Source organism: Grammomys surdaster, unplaced genomic scaffold (assembly GCF_004785775.1).
Source record: "Grammomys surdaster isolate TR1022 unplaced genomic scaffold, NIH_TR_1.0 265, whole genome shotgun sequence".
NCBI classification, from domain to species: Eukaryota; Metazoa; Chordata; class Mammalia; order Rodentia; family Muridae; genus Grammomys; species Grammomys surdaster.
Genome location: NW_021604706.1, coordinates 541973 through 558583, shown reverse-complemented (window position 1 = coordinate 558583; position 16611 = coordinate 541973). Strand labels below are relative to the sequence as shown.

The following is a 16611-nucleotide window of genomic DNA, read 5'->3' as shown; positions in this document are numbered from 1 at the left end:
AGAGAGAGAGAGAGAGAGAGAGAGAGAGAGAGAGAGAGAGAGAGAGAAAGGCTTATGAACACAAAGTACAAAGTCTAAGAACCAGCAGGGACCAAGTGAGAACAGCCACCACAGTTCTATTCTTACCTTCTAGGTGATCAGAGAAAAAGAACAAAATTACAAATAATAGTGAGCTTTGGTCTGAGGCATGCCTGAGTACAGAAGTGCCGTAGACAGGAGACAGGGTTTTTCTGGGGACTGGATTTCCTTTGAACAAAGTCATACAGGATGAACTGAAAGTTTTTGGAAGGAGAAGAATTAAAACCCAAGAAGAGTCTAGAGGTGCTGGTGACTGAAACCCTAGGTGTAGGTGGCAATGGACAGAGGAGAAGCCTGGGGGCACTTATGAGGCACAGGCTCTTTCTTGAATGCTGGACTAAGAAATGGGGTGCTCAGCCTGTGAACCAGTGACTCCCAGTTTTTCTTTTCAGCACCAAAGACCTTTGACCTATACTCTTTCTCTTCCTTTCGCCAAAATCTAACCTTATGCCTGCAAGATTCTGTGACCAAACAAAAGGCATAAGCAATGATATACAAGCCTCTCTGTTAGATAAAGATACCTGTGACCGTTCCATTAAATTACTAAAAAGAAGCAAATATAAAAACCCAATCAAAAACATTAAACTTCTTTTTCTCCTTTTTGCTTTTTATTTTTGCTACATATTCATTGTGCAAAATGGTGGGCTTCTTTATGACAATTATATGCGTATATATTATGTGCCTTAATGGTATTTATCTTATCTTTTTTGTCCTTCTTGCCCCAATACCTTTCCTTTTCTCAACTAGTCCCTGTTTATTTTCATTTCATATATTTAAAACCATGTATATTCCACATGAGAAAAATGTGATATTTGTTTTTCTGAGTCTCCCATTTCATCTAATATGATGATCTTTAATTTCATACATTTTCCTAAAAAATGACATACTTTTGTCACTCTGTATGGCTGATTAAACTCCATTTGTGTGTGTGTGTCTCACAGAAAATATTAAACTTCATTTTATTTTATTTTATTTTATTTTATTTCATGTGCATGTGTGTTTTGCCTGCATGTGTGTCTGTGCATCAAATGCATGGCTGATCTTGAGGAAGCCAAAAGATTGTGTCAGATCCTCTAGAGCTAAAGACAGTTGTAAGACACCATTTGGGTGCTTGGAATCCAACCTGGGTTTTCTGGAAAAGTGCTCTTAACCAGTGAGCTCTCTAGATCTATTAAAAAATTTTTTATGATTTTTAGATGTTTTATGGAGTTTATGTGGTCATTTACTATTAAGGATGTTTGGTTTCTGTGTTATTCTTCTTTGTGATAAAATGACACCTCAGGCAGGGCCTTTCAAGTGCTAGCAAGCATTCTACCATTGAGCTACATTGCCAGCCCTGACTAGTAAGCCTTTTATAAACTCTTTGTGAAGGTTGCAAAGTTGAAGCATCCCTAACTAAGACTAGTCTGTTGCAGACAATAGGGAGGCTGTTAAGCTGAGACATAAAACCTGTGTTTCAGGGGGATCTCATAGAAAACTGTAAGTAGGGTGGTCTGGGGTTACTCTCAAGAACCAGAAGAGAGATTGCTTCTGACAAAGGAGGGCAGATAGGATACTCCTGGATTCAGCTCTGTGTTCACTTTGTTGACTGACACAATATGAAAAGAAGTAATAGAAATATGGAGATGTTGAATTTGAGGCTTCCCAACTAGGAAATGGACTGCAGAGAACTGAGAATATAGTGAAGTGTGATAATTTCTCAGAGAGCAGCAATGAGGATATGGATATAGTTTAAGGTGGGAGAGAAACAAACTGCAGGACTCCAATGAAGAGCTCAATGTTCCCATCTCTTTCATCAACTTCAAGAGGTTCTCCTTGCAGCACTGTTTCATTAGACTTCAAGATATCCCATGTGCACCTGAAGAGGAAGTGTGCAGGTTGACATCAGACAGGGCAGGTTCATGGGGTTACAGCACTGTATGCTCAGAATACTTAAGCACAACAGAAAGAGGCAGAGAGGCTCTACGGGTCTGGACCTGCTTCTCATCTTTCTTGCTACCTTATAAATAATTTTCTTTTATTATAAGTATAGTAGTCATTTATTTTAGGAATGTTGATTAAGAAAAAGTCAAAACAAAAATCATACAGAATTCATTCTGAAGTGAGCTAGAGAGATGAATCCGTGGGTAAACTACTTGCAATCAACTTGTATCCCCTGCACCCACATCAAAAATGAACATAGCTATATGGAATTGTAACTCCAGAACAGGGAAGTGGAAATAGATGGATCCCCAGAGACCCTGTTCAAACAAAAAAACTAGCTAACTAACTAACTAACATAATCTTATGTTGAAAAGACAGAGGCAGGCAGAATCCTGCACCTCATTGACTAGCCAGGCTAGCTAAACCAGAAAGCTCCAGGTTCTGTGAGAGAACTTGTCTCAAAAACTAAAATGGTAACCTCATCCTACCCCTGTGTGTCCTTTGGTTGGTGGCTCAGCCTCTGAGAGCTCCCAGAGGTCTAGATTAGTTGACTCTGTTGGTTTTCCTGTGGGATTTCCTATCCAATGTTTGGCTGTGCATATCTTCATCAGTTTCAGTCTGATGCTGGATAAAGCCTCTCAGAGGACAGTTATGCTAGGATCTTGTCTGCAAGCATAACAGAGTGTCATTAATAGTGTCAGAGACTGGTGCTTGCCTATGGGATGGGTTTTGAGTTGGGCCAGTTAGCGGTTGACCATTCCTTCAGTCTCTGCTCCATCCTTGCATTTCTTTTAGACAGAACAAATTTGGGTTGAAAGTTTTGTTAGGTGTGCTGATGTCCTTATCTGTCTACTAGTGGTCCTTCCTGGCTACAGGAGGTGGCCTCTTCTGCTTCCATGTCCCCACTGTTAGGCATTGTGGCTAGGTATATTCATCCAAATAAACCATTTTTAAGTGTTTGTCACAGGGAATTAATAAGAGAGATGCACAAGAGTATTACTGCAAGAATGTTTGACACATCATTGTTTATAATATTGAAAGTGAAAAATATTCATGTTGTCTCATAGTGGTGGGTTAGTTAAGTATATTTTAGCTGGTTGATGTAATTGAATGTTAAAAATATTAAATATTAAAAATCAAATTTTGGAGAAGACTATTTAATAATGAGAACAAGTGTTCTTTATATACTATTAAAGTGCTTAAAGAATATATAAGAATGATTGTATCTTTGTGCAGGTTTACATGTACATGAATATGGTGTGTATGTGTATGCCTTTATAGACATATGTATTTAAATGCAAATGCTCTGGTTTGTATGTATATGTGAAGGCTAGAAGTTGATGTCAGGTATCTTTCTCAGATGCTAATAATTTTTATTTATTTGTTTATTTATTTATTTATTTACATCCCAAATGCTGCTCTCCCAGTCTCCCCTCACAGAACTCCTCACTTCATCCCCCTCCCCTTTTACCTCTAAGAGAGTGCCTCCTACCCTGAGGCACCAAGTCTTTACAGGATTAGGTACATCCTCTCCCACTGAGGCCAGAAAAAGCAGCCCTGTGCTGGATATGTGCCTGGGGGCCTTGAACCAGCCTATGTATATCAGCCTTTGGTTGATAGTTCAATCCGTGGAAATTCCCAGGCATCCAGGTTAGTTGACACTGTTGGTCTTCCTGTGGGGTTGCCATCCCCTTCAGGACCTTCAGTCCATCCCCTAACTCTTCCATAGAGGTCCTCAGGCTCACCTGTGAGTATCTGCAGCTGTTTCAGTCAGTTGCTTGGTAGACTCTCTCAGAGAATAGCCATGCTAGATTCCTGTCTGCAAGCACAACATGGCATCAGTAATAGTCTCAGAGCTGCCCATGGGATGGATCCCAAGTTGGGCCAGTCACTGGTCAGCCATTCATTCAGTATTTGCTCCATTTTTGTCCCTTCATCCCCTTTAGATAGGACCAATTTTAGCTGGAAAGTTTTGTATGTGAGTTGGTGTCCTCATTCCTCTACTGGGGAGCCTGGATGACTACTGGAGGTTGTCTACTCAGGTTCCATGTCCCCACAGTTTGGCTAAGGTCATCCTGGGAGCCTCTTCCATTCCAGGTCTCTAGGACTTCCTAGAGTTTCCCAACCCTGTCCCCCCACCACCACTGGCAACTGGATATTTCCATTCATTCTCCTGGCCCTCTGGACCTTTCTCCTGTCTCTCTCCGTACCTGATCCTGTTCCCCTACTTCCTTTCCCCCTTCTCCCACTCATGTCCCTCCTTCCCTCTACCTCTCATGACTATTTTGTTCCCCCTTCTAAGTTGGACTGAAGCATCATCCTCACTTGGGCCTTCCTTCTTGTTTATCTTCTTTGGGTCTGTGGGCTGTACCATGGTATTCTATACATTTTGACAAATATCCACTTACCAGTAAGTATATAGCATGACTGTTCTTTTGGGTCTGGATTACCTCACTCAGGATTATACTTTCTAGTTCCATCGATTTGCCTGAAAAATACCTGATGCCTTTGTTTTAATAGCTTAATAGTATTTCATTGTTAAATGAACCACAATTTCTGTATCCATTCTTTGGTTAATGGACATTTGGGTTGCTTCTAGTTTCTGGCTATCAAGAATAAAGCTGCTATGAACATAGTGGAGCACGTGTCCTTATGGTATGGTAGAGCATCATATATGGTATATGCCCAGGAGTGGTATATGTTATGATAGCAAGAGATAAAGTTGAGACAGGACCTGGATTTCAAACAAGGGTTAGTACATGTTTTAAGGCTCTTTTAATTGTCAAGCTAAAATTGGTTGTCTCTTCTAAAGTAGTTATTGTAAGTTGCATTGACTGTATAATTTCCAATTGTGTTAGTGTGTTAAAACCTGGCATGTCTGTTATGGGGGTCTATCAACAAGCTTTTGTCCTACCGCCCTAAGCATTAGAAAATCTTGACGTGCTGAAAAAACTAGAAGAAGTGAGGCTTTAAGCCAAAGCAAGAGGGTAGCTTTGATTATTACTGGCATAACAGCTTTAATTTCATTAATTACTAGCAACACTGCTTATGCAACACCATTGACAGAAGGAGTTAAGACAACTATTTTTGTTAACCATCTAGGAAAACAAATGTTACTAATGTATTGAGTATACAAAAGGATTTATATAGTTATCTGGAACAACAGATGATGCTCTATAGCCTATTCAAATTATCTGAAGGAGGATCAGAGTTCAAGAGTTAGGAGTCATCCCAAGTGTCATGACAAATATCATTGGAGTAGTGTTACTTTTGAAATTCACAATGAGGCTGGGCAGTGGTGGCGCACGCCTTTAGTCCCAGCATTTGGGAGGCAGAGACAGGTGGATTTCTGAGTTCGAGGCCAGCCTGGTCTACAGAGTGAGTTCCAGGACAGCCAGGGCTACACAGAGAAACCCTGTCTCCAAAAACAAAAAACAAAAAAGAAAGAAATTCACAATGATTGTCATTATAATTAGAAAAAAGTTTGAAGACACCTGTAGGATATTTGGCGTAATCCTAATACCTCTCTGGGTATGTTAACTTTGCATACTGAAATTATGAATTTAAAGAGTGTTGCTCTGTTGAGCTTTGATGCTGAAAATAATGCTGATAAAATGGTATTAGGTCAGTATTTCCATTTTGGTCAAACCTCAGGAATGGCATATATAGCTTGATCAGGCTAGCCCTTCTTGTCCTGGGAATACTTTTATTCCTGTCCATCATGTTAAAGCTTGTCTCTAACTACATCAACAGGCTGGCAGCCAAAATACATGACTTGAAACTGATAATGGACCCCCAGACAGAGTTATTAATTTAACAGGCTGGCAAGCCAAGGACAAGTAAGATTCTGCACAGAGCCTTACCAACCTAAGACAGAAGTGCATTGCTTTTGATAATGCATATTCCATAATGGATAGTGAAGGTATTCTTGTCAGAAAGACCTAAGACAGGCTGAGTCTTGTTAACAAAATAAAAAAGGGGGAGAGGTGGAGAACCTTTGGGGCTGCTTAGCAAGAAGCTGACATGGGCCAAGGACAAGGAAATGGGCTGCTTGGCAGGAATATGACATTGACCAAGGACAAGGAAGTAGGCTTCAGGCAGGAATCTGACATTAGGCTAGAACAAAGAAGTAATTTCAGGTAGGAATCTAAATCTTAGGCTACAACAAAGAAGTAATCTCAGGCAGGAATCTAAATATTAGGCTAGAATAAAGAAGTGATTTCAGATAGGAATCTAAATTTTAGGCTAGAACAAGAAAGTCAGCTTCAGACATGAAAATGAGAGCTTGGGCTAGGAGAGGGAAGTAGGCTCAGTTACTTTGGTCATCCTGATAAGCCCTTAGAAACAGTGATCACTCGAGTGTTCATGTAATTGGGTTTAGTGCCTTGCTTTTTCTTTGACTATTTGTGTTTACTGTATTGCTTGTTCCTTGACTGTTTGCATCTATTATATTGCTAGACCCTCAACCTAGAATTGACCTTAATAAATACATGTAATCAAAATGGCATAAAATTATAAAGGAAGAAGGGATATAGGATAGGGGGTTCTAGTGAGGGGAAATAGGGAGAGGGGATGACATCTTTATTGCAAATAAATAAAATATTCAATAAAAAAGAAAAAGATAGAAATATTGACAGGGGCCCAAAAATGTAATTTGTACAAAGGTCAACAATGATTTGGTAGGACCAAATCAACTTTATAAGGGGACCAACAGATAGTGGGCATAGAAAGTTCAGGGTTAACTGTGTTCAATAACATAAGAGCTTTGAAAAGATGCTGGATGGTTTAAGGACTCAGTGTGGTGCAAAGACATGTAAAAGAGAGAAGAGAGACAAGAAGTATTCTTGGAGGTGTGCATGACCAGAATCATTTCTAGGGGTTCTTGGGCCCGTACTAGAGCTGATTTATTACCTCATCTTCCTGACTACATATTTTTAGCCTAACATCCCTGATTCCTACTCCTAAAACCTTAAAGAATGTTCAAATAGCTCCTACTGACTAGTTAAGGGCTTGCCAGAAAACAAATTATTAAGTTGGGCTTGGTTTGGTTGATTGGTTGGTTGGTTAGTTTTTTGCCTTCCCTTCTCCTCTGTCTTTTCTTTGTCCTCTTCACAAAAGATCTGGTAGCTACTTTTCTTGTCTCTGTTATCAAATAAATGACAACACAAACATCAAAATAAACAAATGAAAACAGGATATTAATGGAGGCAAGGTTTATTGTACCCTATATATTGAGAGCAATCCAATTCATCATAGCAGGGTAGATATGCCAGGGAAGACTTGGCAACTCTATGGCCACAGGAGGGGACCACAGCTGGCTGCATAGCATTGGCAGTCAGGAAGCAGAAAGAGGTGCATGCTGGTGTTCAGCTGGCTTCCTTTTCCTTTTTCCTCTTTTACTTTGTCCAGAGCCCCCAGAACATGGAATAGTGCCATCCACATTCAGGATGGGTCCAACCTCTCTAGAAACCTCCTAAAAGGCACACCAAAGAGGTATGTCTCAGGTAATTCAGAATCTGTTTAAGTTGGCAGTGAAAATTAACTGTCACCAAATCAGGTAGTAATTATTGCTTTAAGTCACTTTCTAACCACAATTCAGAAGCCTTGGCAGTTCTAGGACCTATATAATCTGTCATTCATCAATTCTTCCATGTGCCCATTCATCTATTGTCCAACTGGTCACTCATCCATGCAGTCCTCAATGCATTCTTCCACCCCCACCATCATTTTACCCATTCTATAATCCTATTCTTTGAGCATCTCTATCCTCACATATGTATCTTACATCCAAATATTCACTATGGCCCATCTACACATCCAAGCATTCATTCACCCAACTACTTGAGTACTAACTTGGTAAGAAGCACTCTGCTAAATTCTTGAGTTGTAAAGTTGAAAGAAGAGACCATATCTTTTCCCTGAAGGATCTTATTAAGAAAACAAAGAAGTAAATTCGTGGCTAAAGCACAATATATAAAATGTTCAATGCAGAGGGTCATGGGACCATGTAGAAAGAAAGCTATCTTAATGAAGAGTAAAACAAATAAAGATCAGAAAGAATGGTACTTGTCTAGGATTTAAAAGGTTAAGTAGGTATTATCTAGAGAAGAAAGAAGAAGAAAATGTTTCAGAGAAAGGGAAGGGCATGTCAGGGGCTTGAAAGGATGCAATTATCCAAGAGTAGCCAGTAGTTTAGTGAGAACAACTCAAGCTTATAAGGAGAATGAACAGCAGGTGATGAGCCTTTGAAGAGCATTGTGGACTGCTAATGACTATAACTGTATCATGAGAGTTTTAGAAAGAAGATAGATGTTTTTAGGATTTAGTCTAGAGCTCAAGGATGGAAAGAGAAAAGAGACAAGAAATACTTAAGGCATGTGTGAACACAGTAGAAAAGAATATTTCATTCTAGTTCAACTTTAGTCTCCCCAATCCCCACCATTACTACCAAACACATACCTGTCCTACTCACCTTAATGTTTCTCTCCAGTTCTGAACATGTATGGTCCTGCTGGTATACATTTCATGAAGTAAGAAATTCGACTAGCCTCACTTCAATCATGCCCATGATCTCAAATTTTTTTAAAAAAGTAGAAAGTTGCTGGTTTTAGTTTTTGGGTTTTGGTTTGTTGTTTTGGTTTGTTTGGGTTTAGCTTTTGTTTGTTGGTTTCATTTTTTTGCCTTGGTTTTGATTTTCTAAACTGGGGATTTTTGACATTTTAGTGAATGAAGAGCAGGGTCCATGTTTTCATTCTTCTAATCAGTTAAGTAGGCAGACACTGACACTGGGAGATATGCATTTCCCCTTTGCATAGTAGTAAATGTCACACCATTTTGAATGGGTGAGAACCTGTCTGTTTTTCTCTCAAATTTATTATGGAATTTCCTCGGCCATTGCTGAACCTGCAGGTCACCTACTCTGATATGCTGTCATCTCATCAGACCCTCCTCAGAAAATGACAGCAGAAAAAAAGGACAATGACCTTGTACCACAAAGCAGAAAGTCTTTCTCCATTCAACTCTATAAGCTGGTTGAGTGGAAGACCTGGGGGCTACCTCCCTTTATCACTAATTTTCTGTGATTTTTTTTTCAGACAGGTCACATATATTCTGTCTTCCCCTTTCTTGTCCCCAAAACAAGATGAAAATGGGCACAAGGATGGAACATGCTTTCAGAACTTGCCAGTTCTAGCCTTTAATAGTATTATTGATCTCCTCCTATGAGCTAATTAATAAAATGAGCTATATAGGAATAAACATTGGTAAAGTAGTTAAGGTTTCAAGCTCTGCATCTTTGAATGCTATTTCTTCCCATTCCTGATCAAACTTCTTTGGAAAAATGATGTAGCTGTTCCATGTCTCAGGGATTTTATCTGCACAATACATAATGCTATCAACCTCATAGGTATATTGAAAGGATTATATGCTGGAGATGTAGCTCAGTAGTAGAGCATTTGTCTAGTATGTTTGGTGTCCTGGGTGCAATCTTTAATATCGCTCACAAAAAAGATTAAACAGATATTATACACAAAGCACTTAAGAAAGAAATTAACATACTTAAAGATTTCATAAGTGTGTGTTACTATCATTATCACCTCAGTGTAAATCTTAAGTTCCAAGAGTTTTGTAGGTTTGGAACTTCATGACCAAGAGAAACTACTGGAAGCAAGACTACCTCTTGGCCTTGAACCCTTTCTAGTCCTTCTTACAAGGGAAAATGAGTCCCCACAGCTGTCCTGAAACTTCTGGTAACACTGACTTTTTTTCAAGTTTTTTTTTCAAGTTCGTCTTCTTCAATATCCCTGTGGCAAGGTTCTTGAGAAGAACCCCTTGTGTTTGCACCCGTTGCAGTTTGCACCGTTGCACTGCAGAAGTAGCTTGCTGACAGCACTTTACCAACTGTGAGAGGCTGGAGCTCTAAAATGGAAGAGCCTCAGCGACCTGAGCACTCCAGCTCTTGTCCCTTGTTGACCTTCTGCCCTTAAGTTTTTTCCTGTAACTTGCCTTGTAATTGAAATACTAGGAAAGAACTTGTAGTGTGATTCAGTTGTAGCACATGTGAGTAGCATACACAAGGCCCCAAGGTTCATCCCCAGTGATGCAAATAACAAACAAATAATCAGTGGAAAACCTGTAATCTCTTTAAGCAAACCTGAATTATATGAGTAAGAAAATGAAACAATATGCAGTTTGGGGCTCATCAAAATTCTAATTCATCAAAAACATACTAGTCAAAACCCATTAGCGTGGGCTGCTCAATCGTTTAATAGTGTTCAAGAACAAGAATTTAAAACTCCCATCTAAGTTCAGTATTTGATGTAGTCTGATTTTCACTTGCAGTATGACCTTCCGTTAATAATAATGAAGGCAAACTTTTTCTGAATAATTTTTTCAGACATAAATCAAAAGCAGATTCAACAGTTTTCCCTGATGGGAATGTCAGCACACAGCTGGAGACATGACTCTTTAGAAAGGGTAACCACGGAGTCTAGGAAATCAGCAAATGATAATCGGCCAGTGCCTTTCCCATGAGGAGCATTCAAAGCTGACCAAACCACAGTGCACAATCACACACCTGCCGGAGCCAGATGGCTTCAAATTTGATGGACATGAAGCAGCCGTGGTTGCCCGAAATTTACTTGGTGCTGGTGACTTAAATCAATCTTGATGGTGCTCTTTGAGTTTGGATATGGCGGTGCAGTGGTCTTTCAAGTTCAAGCCCCAGAACCTCATAGAGAAAACTGTTTCCAAGACCCAGGCATTGGTCAATACATGAATGGTTTGGACAAATAGAGTGTGTGAAGCAAAATACTTGGGCTTTTGTGCCCCTGACTGTAAACATTGGGTTGGATTTTGAACAAGATCCTTAAGCTCTATATGCTTCAGTTTCCATACCTGTAAGTCAAGAGTGAGGTATAAAAAGAACCAAAAGTGTAAAGCTATTCTCCTTAAATGGAGTTGAAGATCAAAGAGCCACAGTTGGCCCTTCTGTGCATTGGGCTAAGAGGACAGTTTCTGAGTGACTTCTTTTGGCATCATATGTTTGGTCAAATACAGATAATCCTTTTGTAAAAAGGAGCTTAGAACAAATCAAAGGAAAAGAACTGATCAGACAGGTTGTTGTCCCATTTCCCTGCTCCTCAGCTCCGCTGGCCTCTGGCTCACAGGCTTGCCCTGTGCTTCCCGCAGGTTTGAAAGCTCGCTGGCTTCCCACCTGGGACTACCTCCTCAGGACTTGCCTTCTTATGCTGCAAATTACTCAGATGACTCTAAAACCTGGCGCCCTGTGGAGATTTCTCGACTGGTCAGCAAGTACCAAAGTGAGATATCTGACAGGAGGATCTGTGCCTCTGCATCAGCGCCAAAGACCTGTAGCATTGAGCGCATCCTTCGGAAAACAGAGAGGTTCCAGAAATGGCTGCAGGCCAAGCGCCTCACACCTGACTTGGTGCAGGTGAGTGCGGGCCACGGGTGAAATGAGGGGTGGCAAGAGATATCCACTCATACGTCACACCTCTCACCTCAGAACACAGAGGCCCTCAGACCTGTAGGTTGCCACCCCTTTGGGGGTCTAACGACCCTTCCACAGGGGTTACCTCAGACTATCAGAAAGCAGTTATTGCATTACAATTCACAACAGTAGCAAAATTACATTTATGAAGTAGCAATGAAAATGATTTTATGGTTGGAGGTCACCATGAGGAAATAAATATATATATATATGGGTCACAGCATTAGCAAGGCTGAGAACCACTGCTCTAACATAAAGCAGAAGTATTGGTTTATCTAAAGTATGGCATAACAATCGTAAAACAGAGTGGCTCATGACAAGAAAGGAACTAATCAAAACTGGCTTGTAACACTCTGTCATGTTGTCATCCACCACTCTCTTCTATATGATCCTCAGTGATTATAAACAGTCCCTGACTGGCATCTTTGAGCTGAAGGTTTGCCAAACCCTTAGTAGCCCTTACCAGCCCACTCCTCTGACAAAGATGCTGACTCGACTCCTAGGTGAGCTAAGCCACTCTATAGAAGTGCCCACACAAAACGAAGGTCAGGCACGGTGGCATGTGGCTGTAATCTTAGTAGTCAGGAAGTAAAAGCAGGAGGAGCATGCCACAAGTTGGAAGCCAGTTTGAGCTACATAGTAAGACTATCACATGCACACACACACACACACACACCATTGATTCTGCTCTGCTCCTTTTGGAATCCTGACTAGTACATGTAGAAACTGTTTTGAAATCAGGTGTCAGGAAAAGTACAGTGCTGGTCTTAAAGGTACCATTTGACACTGGATAAAGCTGAGTTTTCCAAGGCTGCACTTTTCCTCCAGCTTCTTGCTAACAAGTCCATAGTGAGACACACAATCCCCCAAGGGAAGAGTATTCCTACCTTGAAACTGTGAAACATTGCAAAAGAAAGAACTTCCTGACATCCAAGATGAATTCCAAAGTCTGTGGGGATCTCTGCTACTATGCCAGCTAGCAGAGTGATGATCCCATTCCAGGGAGTAATGAAAATAGTTCATTCAATACAACTAAGTAGGCAGTGTTGGTTCAAACTTCAGTAGTCTGAACTCAAGACGTTTATTTGAGACATAGCTAAGCACAGCAAAACTTGGTGAATAGCTTCCTGGTGATGAATAACTCAATCCCATGGGTACAAGAAAGCTTAAGACATGACTTCATTGATACTCTTTGTAAAGTACATGTGACATCTTCCCAAATTATAGGTCCTATAGATTAACAAGCTGATGAGACAAGCTCATGTCTCTGCCACACAATGCAAAAGTCACCAGTCTTCTCCTAGCCTTCTGGGTGGAAAACAGGTTATACATTTCTCTCTTTGGAGAGACAACTTTATGTGTTTACTATTACAGGTTCCCCTAGTGCTTATCTGTGAGCACAAGAACCTTCATGCCTCCCACAAAAGTCATTACAATGCAGCAAGATCAGTCTTAGGCTCTAGGCCAGTGGCTCTCGGCCTTCCTCATGCTACAACCCTATAATATAGTTCCTCATGTTGTGATGACCCCACCAACCATAAAATTATTTCATTGTTACTTCATAACTGTAATTTTGCTACTGTTATGAATTATAATGTAAATATCTGATATGCAGGATACCCCATATGGATCTCAACCCACAGGTTGAAAAACACTACTGTAGACTAAGGTAAACTGTTGTCCTTGTGCCCTAGACACGTTCATAATAACAAGAGACTGAGAGTCCTGTGAGTCCTGACAAGCTCACAGCACTCTTCTGGTACGTCTAGAGAAACCAATATTATTGTATGTGGACACCAAGGTGTAGGCCAGAGACCCCTAGTGGTAGTTTGAATATGCTTGGCCCAGGGAGTGGTACTATTTGAAGGTGAGACCTTGTTGGAGTAGGTGTGATCTTGTTGGAGGAAGTGTGTCACTGTAGGGGTTGGGCTTAAAGATCTTCCTCCTAGCTGCCTGGAATCCAGTCTTTTCCTAGCTATCTTTGGAACAAGAAGTGGAACTCTCAGCTCCTCCAGCCCCACATCTGCCTGGATTCTGCTGTGCTTTCTGCCTTGATGATAATGGACTGGGCCTCAGAACCTGTAAGTCAGCCCCAATGAAATGTCCTTCATAACAGCTCTTGCTCATAGTGTCTCTTCACAGCAATGAAAACCTTAACTAAGATACCCATGGAACATGAAAACTGTGCTTGAATCTCAGATCTGCTACTAAAAACTGTGGCACAATGAAAAGAAACTGAATCCTAGGAAGAATTGAGTGCTTCTGATTCTCATTCATACATTCAGCAAGTTTCGACAACTGTGCTTCAGCTGTAGATCTGGAGATGAATCACATGCAGTCTCCTCTCCCAGGAGCATTGGGTTCAGTGGTGGAGACAGAAAATCCTATATAAACTAACAACTCTTTCAAGTTGTAATATCTTTATGAGGACAAGGGCAGACTACCGACTTGAGTTTTTCATTCACTGACCAGTGGCCTTGAATTTAAGCCTTAGACTTACTTACTCTGCTTTAACCTTACTGCTGAAGACTGAGGTAGGAAGAGGGCTTCTGGATAAGCTCAAAGGCCCTCCAAGCTCTGACACTCTTTGACTTCCGTGGCTCTGATGAGTTTACTTCACAGACAGACCTGAAGTCTACTATCACTGGATTTTCTTGTTTCTAAATTGGCTCCTTGTTCTGCATGATTCCTTCATCCTGGTATGCTTAGAGATAGAAGATGCTTTTGAAAAAGCCCATCACTGTAAAAATACATGTGGTGTTTTGGTAATAAATGAGCCCCTCTCTTTTATTTATTATGCAAATATTTTCTCCATCTATTTGTTCATTTTGCGTTTGCCATGTACTTATAAGTTTCACTTCTTTCTACCCAAACATCTCTTACCAGCAAGACAGCCCATACCATAATAGTATTCACCTTTTGTTGCCCCCCAATCCATCTTTTCATTCCCAGTAGACTTTCTGCTTCCTTATAAAACAAAAGAAAAAAACATCAACAACCATTTTATAAATTCTTAACAAACCCTATTGTTTTTCTATTCACTGAGATAAAAATCATCAGTATTCTTTTCTGGCAACATCTTCTCCCTTTCTTGTCATACTTTTTTCGTAGAGACCCTTTGCCTTTGGCATCTACAGCTTGTCTGTCCTTGCATTTTTGATACTCTTTGCTGCTCCCAGATCTCATCTGATTATCACCCACGTGCCTATTCTTTTCTTTTTAGCAAAACTGTTTCAAATAGATTCATCAGTGGAGGAAAAACCTCTTACCTAGTGCAACCCAGGAAAATTGAAGACCAGAGTTTAAAACAACCTTGTAATAAATATTTATAACAGTGCTACTTCTAATAGCCAAATGGTGGGAACAACCCAAATGTCCATCAGTTGATAAATGGCTAAATAAAATGAGTTATATCCAAACCATGAACTATTTATTAGTCAGCCTTAACAAGGGAAAAATTACTGATTCACACCACCACATATATGCACCTTAAAAATGTGCTCCACAAAATAAATCAGACAGAGAGGGCATGTGTAATTCTATTTATAGGAAATGGACACAGTAGGTAAATGAATAGAGACAAATAGAATAGTAGTTGACAAAATCTAAGAATAGGAGAGAATTCGGAGTGACTATTACTGGGATACAGTTCTTTCGGGGATGAACAGATTCTAGAATTAATTAACTAATGATGTTTTCATACCATCGTGTGAATGTACTAAAACCCATCAAATTGTATAGTTTAAAATGACTAAAGTGGCCAGGCATTATAGTGTCTGCCTCAGTACCAGCACTTGAGAAGCTGGGGCAGGAGGGTGGCAAGGCTGAAACCATTCTGCACTACATAGTGAGACCTTTAATCAAAAAAAAAAAAAACAATAGTTAAAGTGTTGAACTTCACGTTACATGAACTTTAATTCTGTGATAAAAGAAAGTATGGTGGAGGCATATGTGATCAAAGAACATTGTGTCTGAGTATGAGTATATCCTTGTAAAACTCCATGCTAGGTGCACTGAATGAATCCCAATAAAAAAAGGAGTCATTAAAATACTAACCTATCTTGTGATTCCCTTCTTTTAAAGACATGTGATAGACAGCTAACCTCCTAGTACCCTACGCCAAAATGATAACAATGAAAAGCGTTTAACTGCCAGCACTCCAGGAAAACATTTGGATACAAAGCCAGCAGTGTAATTCTCTGGCATAACAATAACAGTGGTGTTTTGTTAACTATCTCAGATGTTCCTAATACTGCCAGTCTTCTGTGGACTTCATGTTGTGGGTTCCATCAACCACAGATCCAAAATAATCTGGGGTATTCACTTGTAGTCCTGGCTACATTGGACTCTGAGACAGAAGAACCCCTGGAATTCAAGAATTCTAAACCAGTCTATGCAACATAGTGAGAACCCACCTAAAACCACTCTGACAGTGTCTGCATTAACTGTAAACATATTTTTCCTTTTTGTCTTTCCCTAAGCAACATAATTATTTGCATATGCTATAGGTTATTGTAAGTCATTTAGAAATGATTAAAATTTTGGAGATGTGCCTAGACTCTACACAAATACTCCGACACTTTCTTTAAAGGATGAAGTGTTGAGGAGGACCGTGTACCCAACCACATACCCATATTCTCTTTCCATATAGCACCAGAACCATTCTCAACAGCATTCTAAGCAAGCAGTATCTGTCCCTGATCTCATCTGGAATAAGCTGAGATCTCTGAGTCCTAGATTTGGCTGAACAGCTCTACTCTCTTTTTCTGACAATCCATCAGGCATAGGGACTTATTTATGGTTGGGAAATCCTGTTTATTCTTATGTGGGAGTTTTATGCACCAAATGGGGAGCTATTACAAGATGGATGGGAACGAGATGTACCTCATCTTCCAATGTACACCAAATAGGCCAGAGCCAGTTCAGCCTACCAGCCAAGCCTGGTGTTCTGTCAGTGTTGGACTTAAGCTGCCTACCCCCACCCACTCAAGAGCTACTCTCTAACAGTGATCTAGACCAAATCCCTTAAGCACATGTGTGTGTGTGTGTGTGTGTGTGTGTGTGTGTGTGTGTGTGTGTGAGAGAGAGAGAGAGAGAGA

The 16611-nt window shown here is 40.3% G+C and overlaps 1 protein-coding gene across 1 annotated transcript in view; it reads left to right on the top strand.

Moving 5' to 3' along the window:
* Dipk2b (divergent protein kinase domain 2B) overlaps window positions 1-16611 on the top strand; it is a 39830-nt gene that overhangs the window by 956 nt on the left and 22263 nt on the right. Inside the window, exon 2 of the mRNA XM_028776150.1 lies at window positions 11191-11455. Within this exon, the coding sequence (XP_028631983.1) occupies window positions 11191-11455 (265 nt within the window). The remainder of the gene's footprint in view (window positions 1-11190; window positions 11456-16611) is intronic.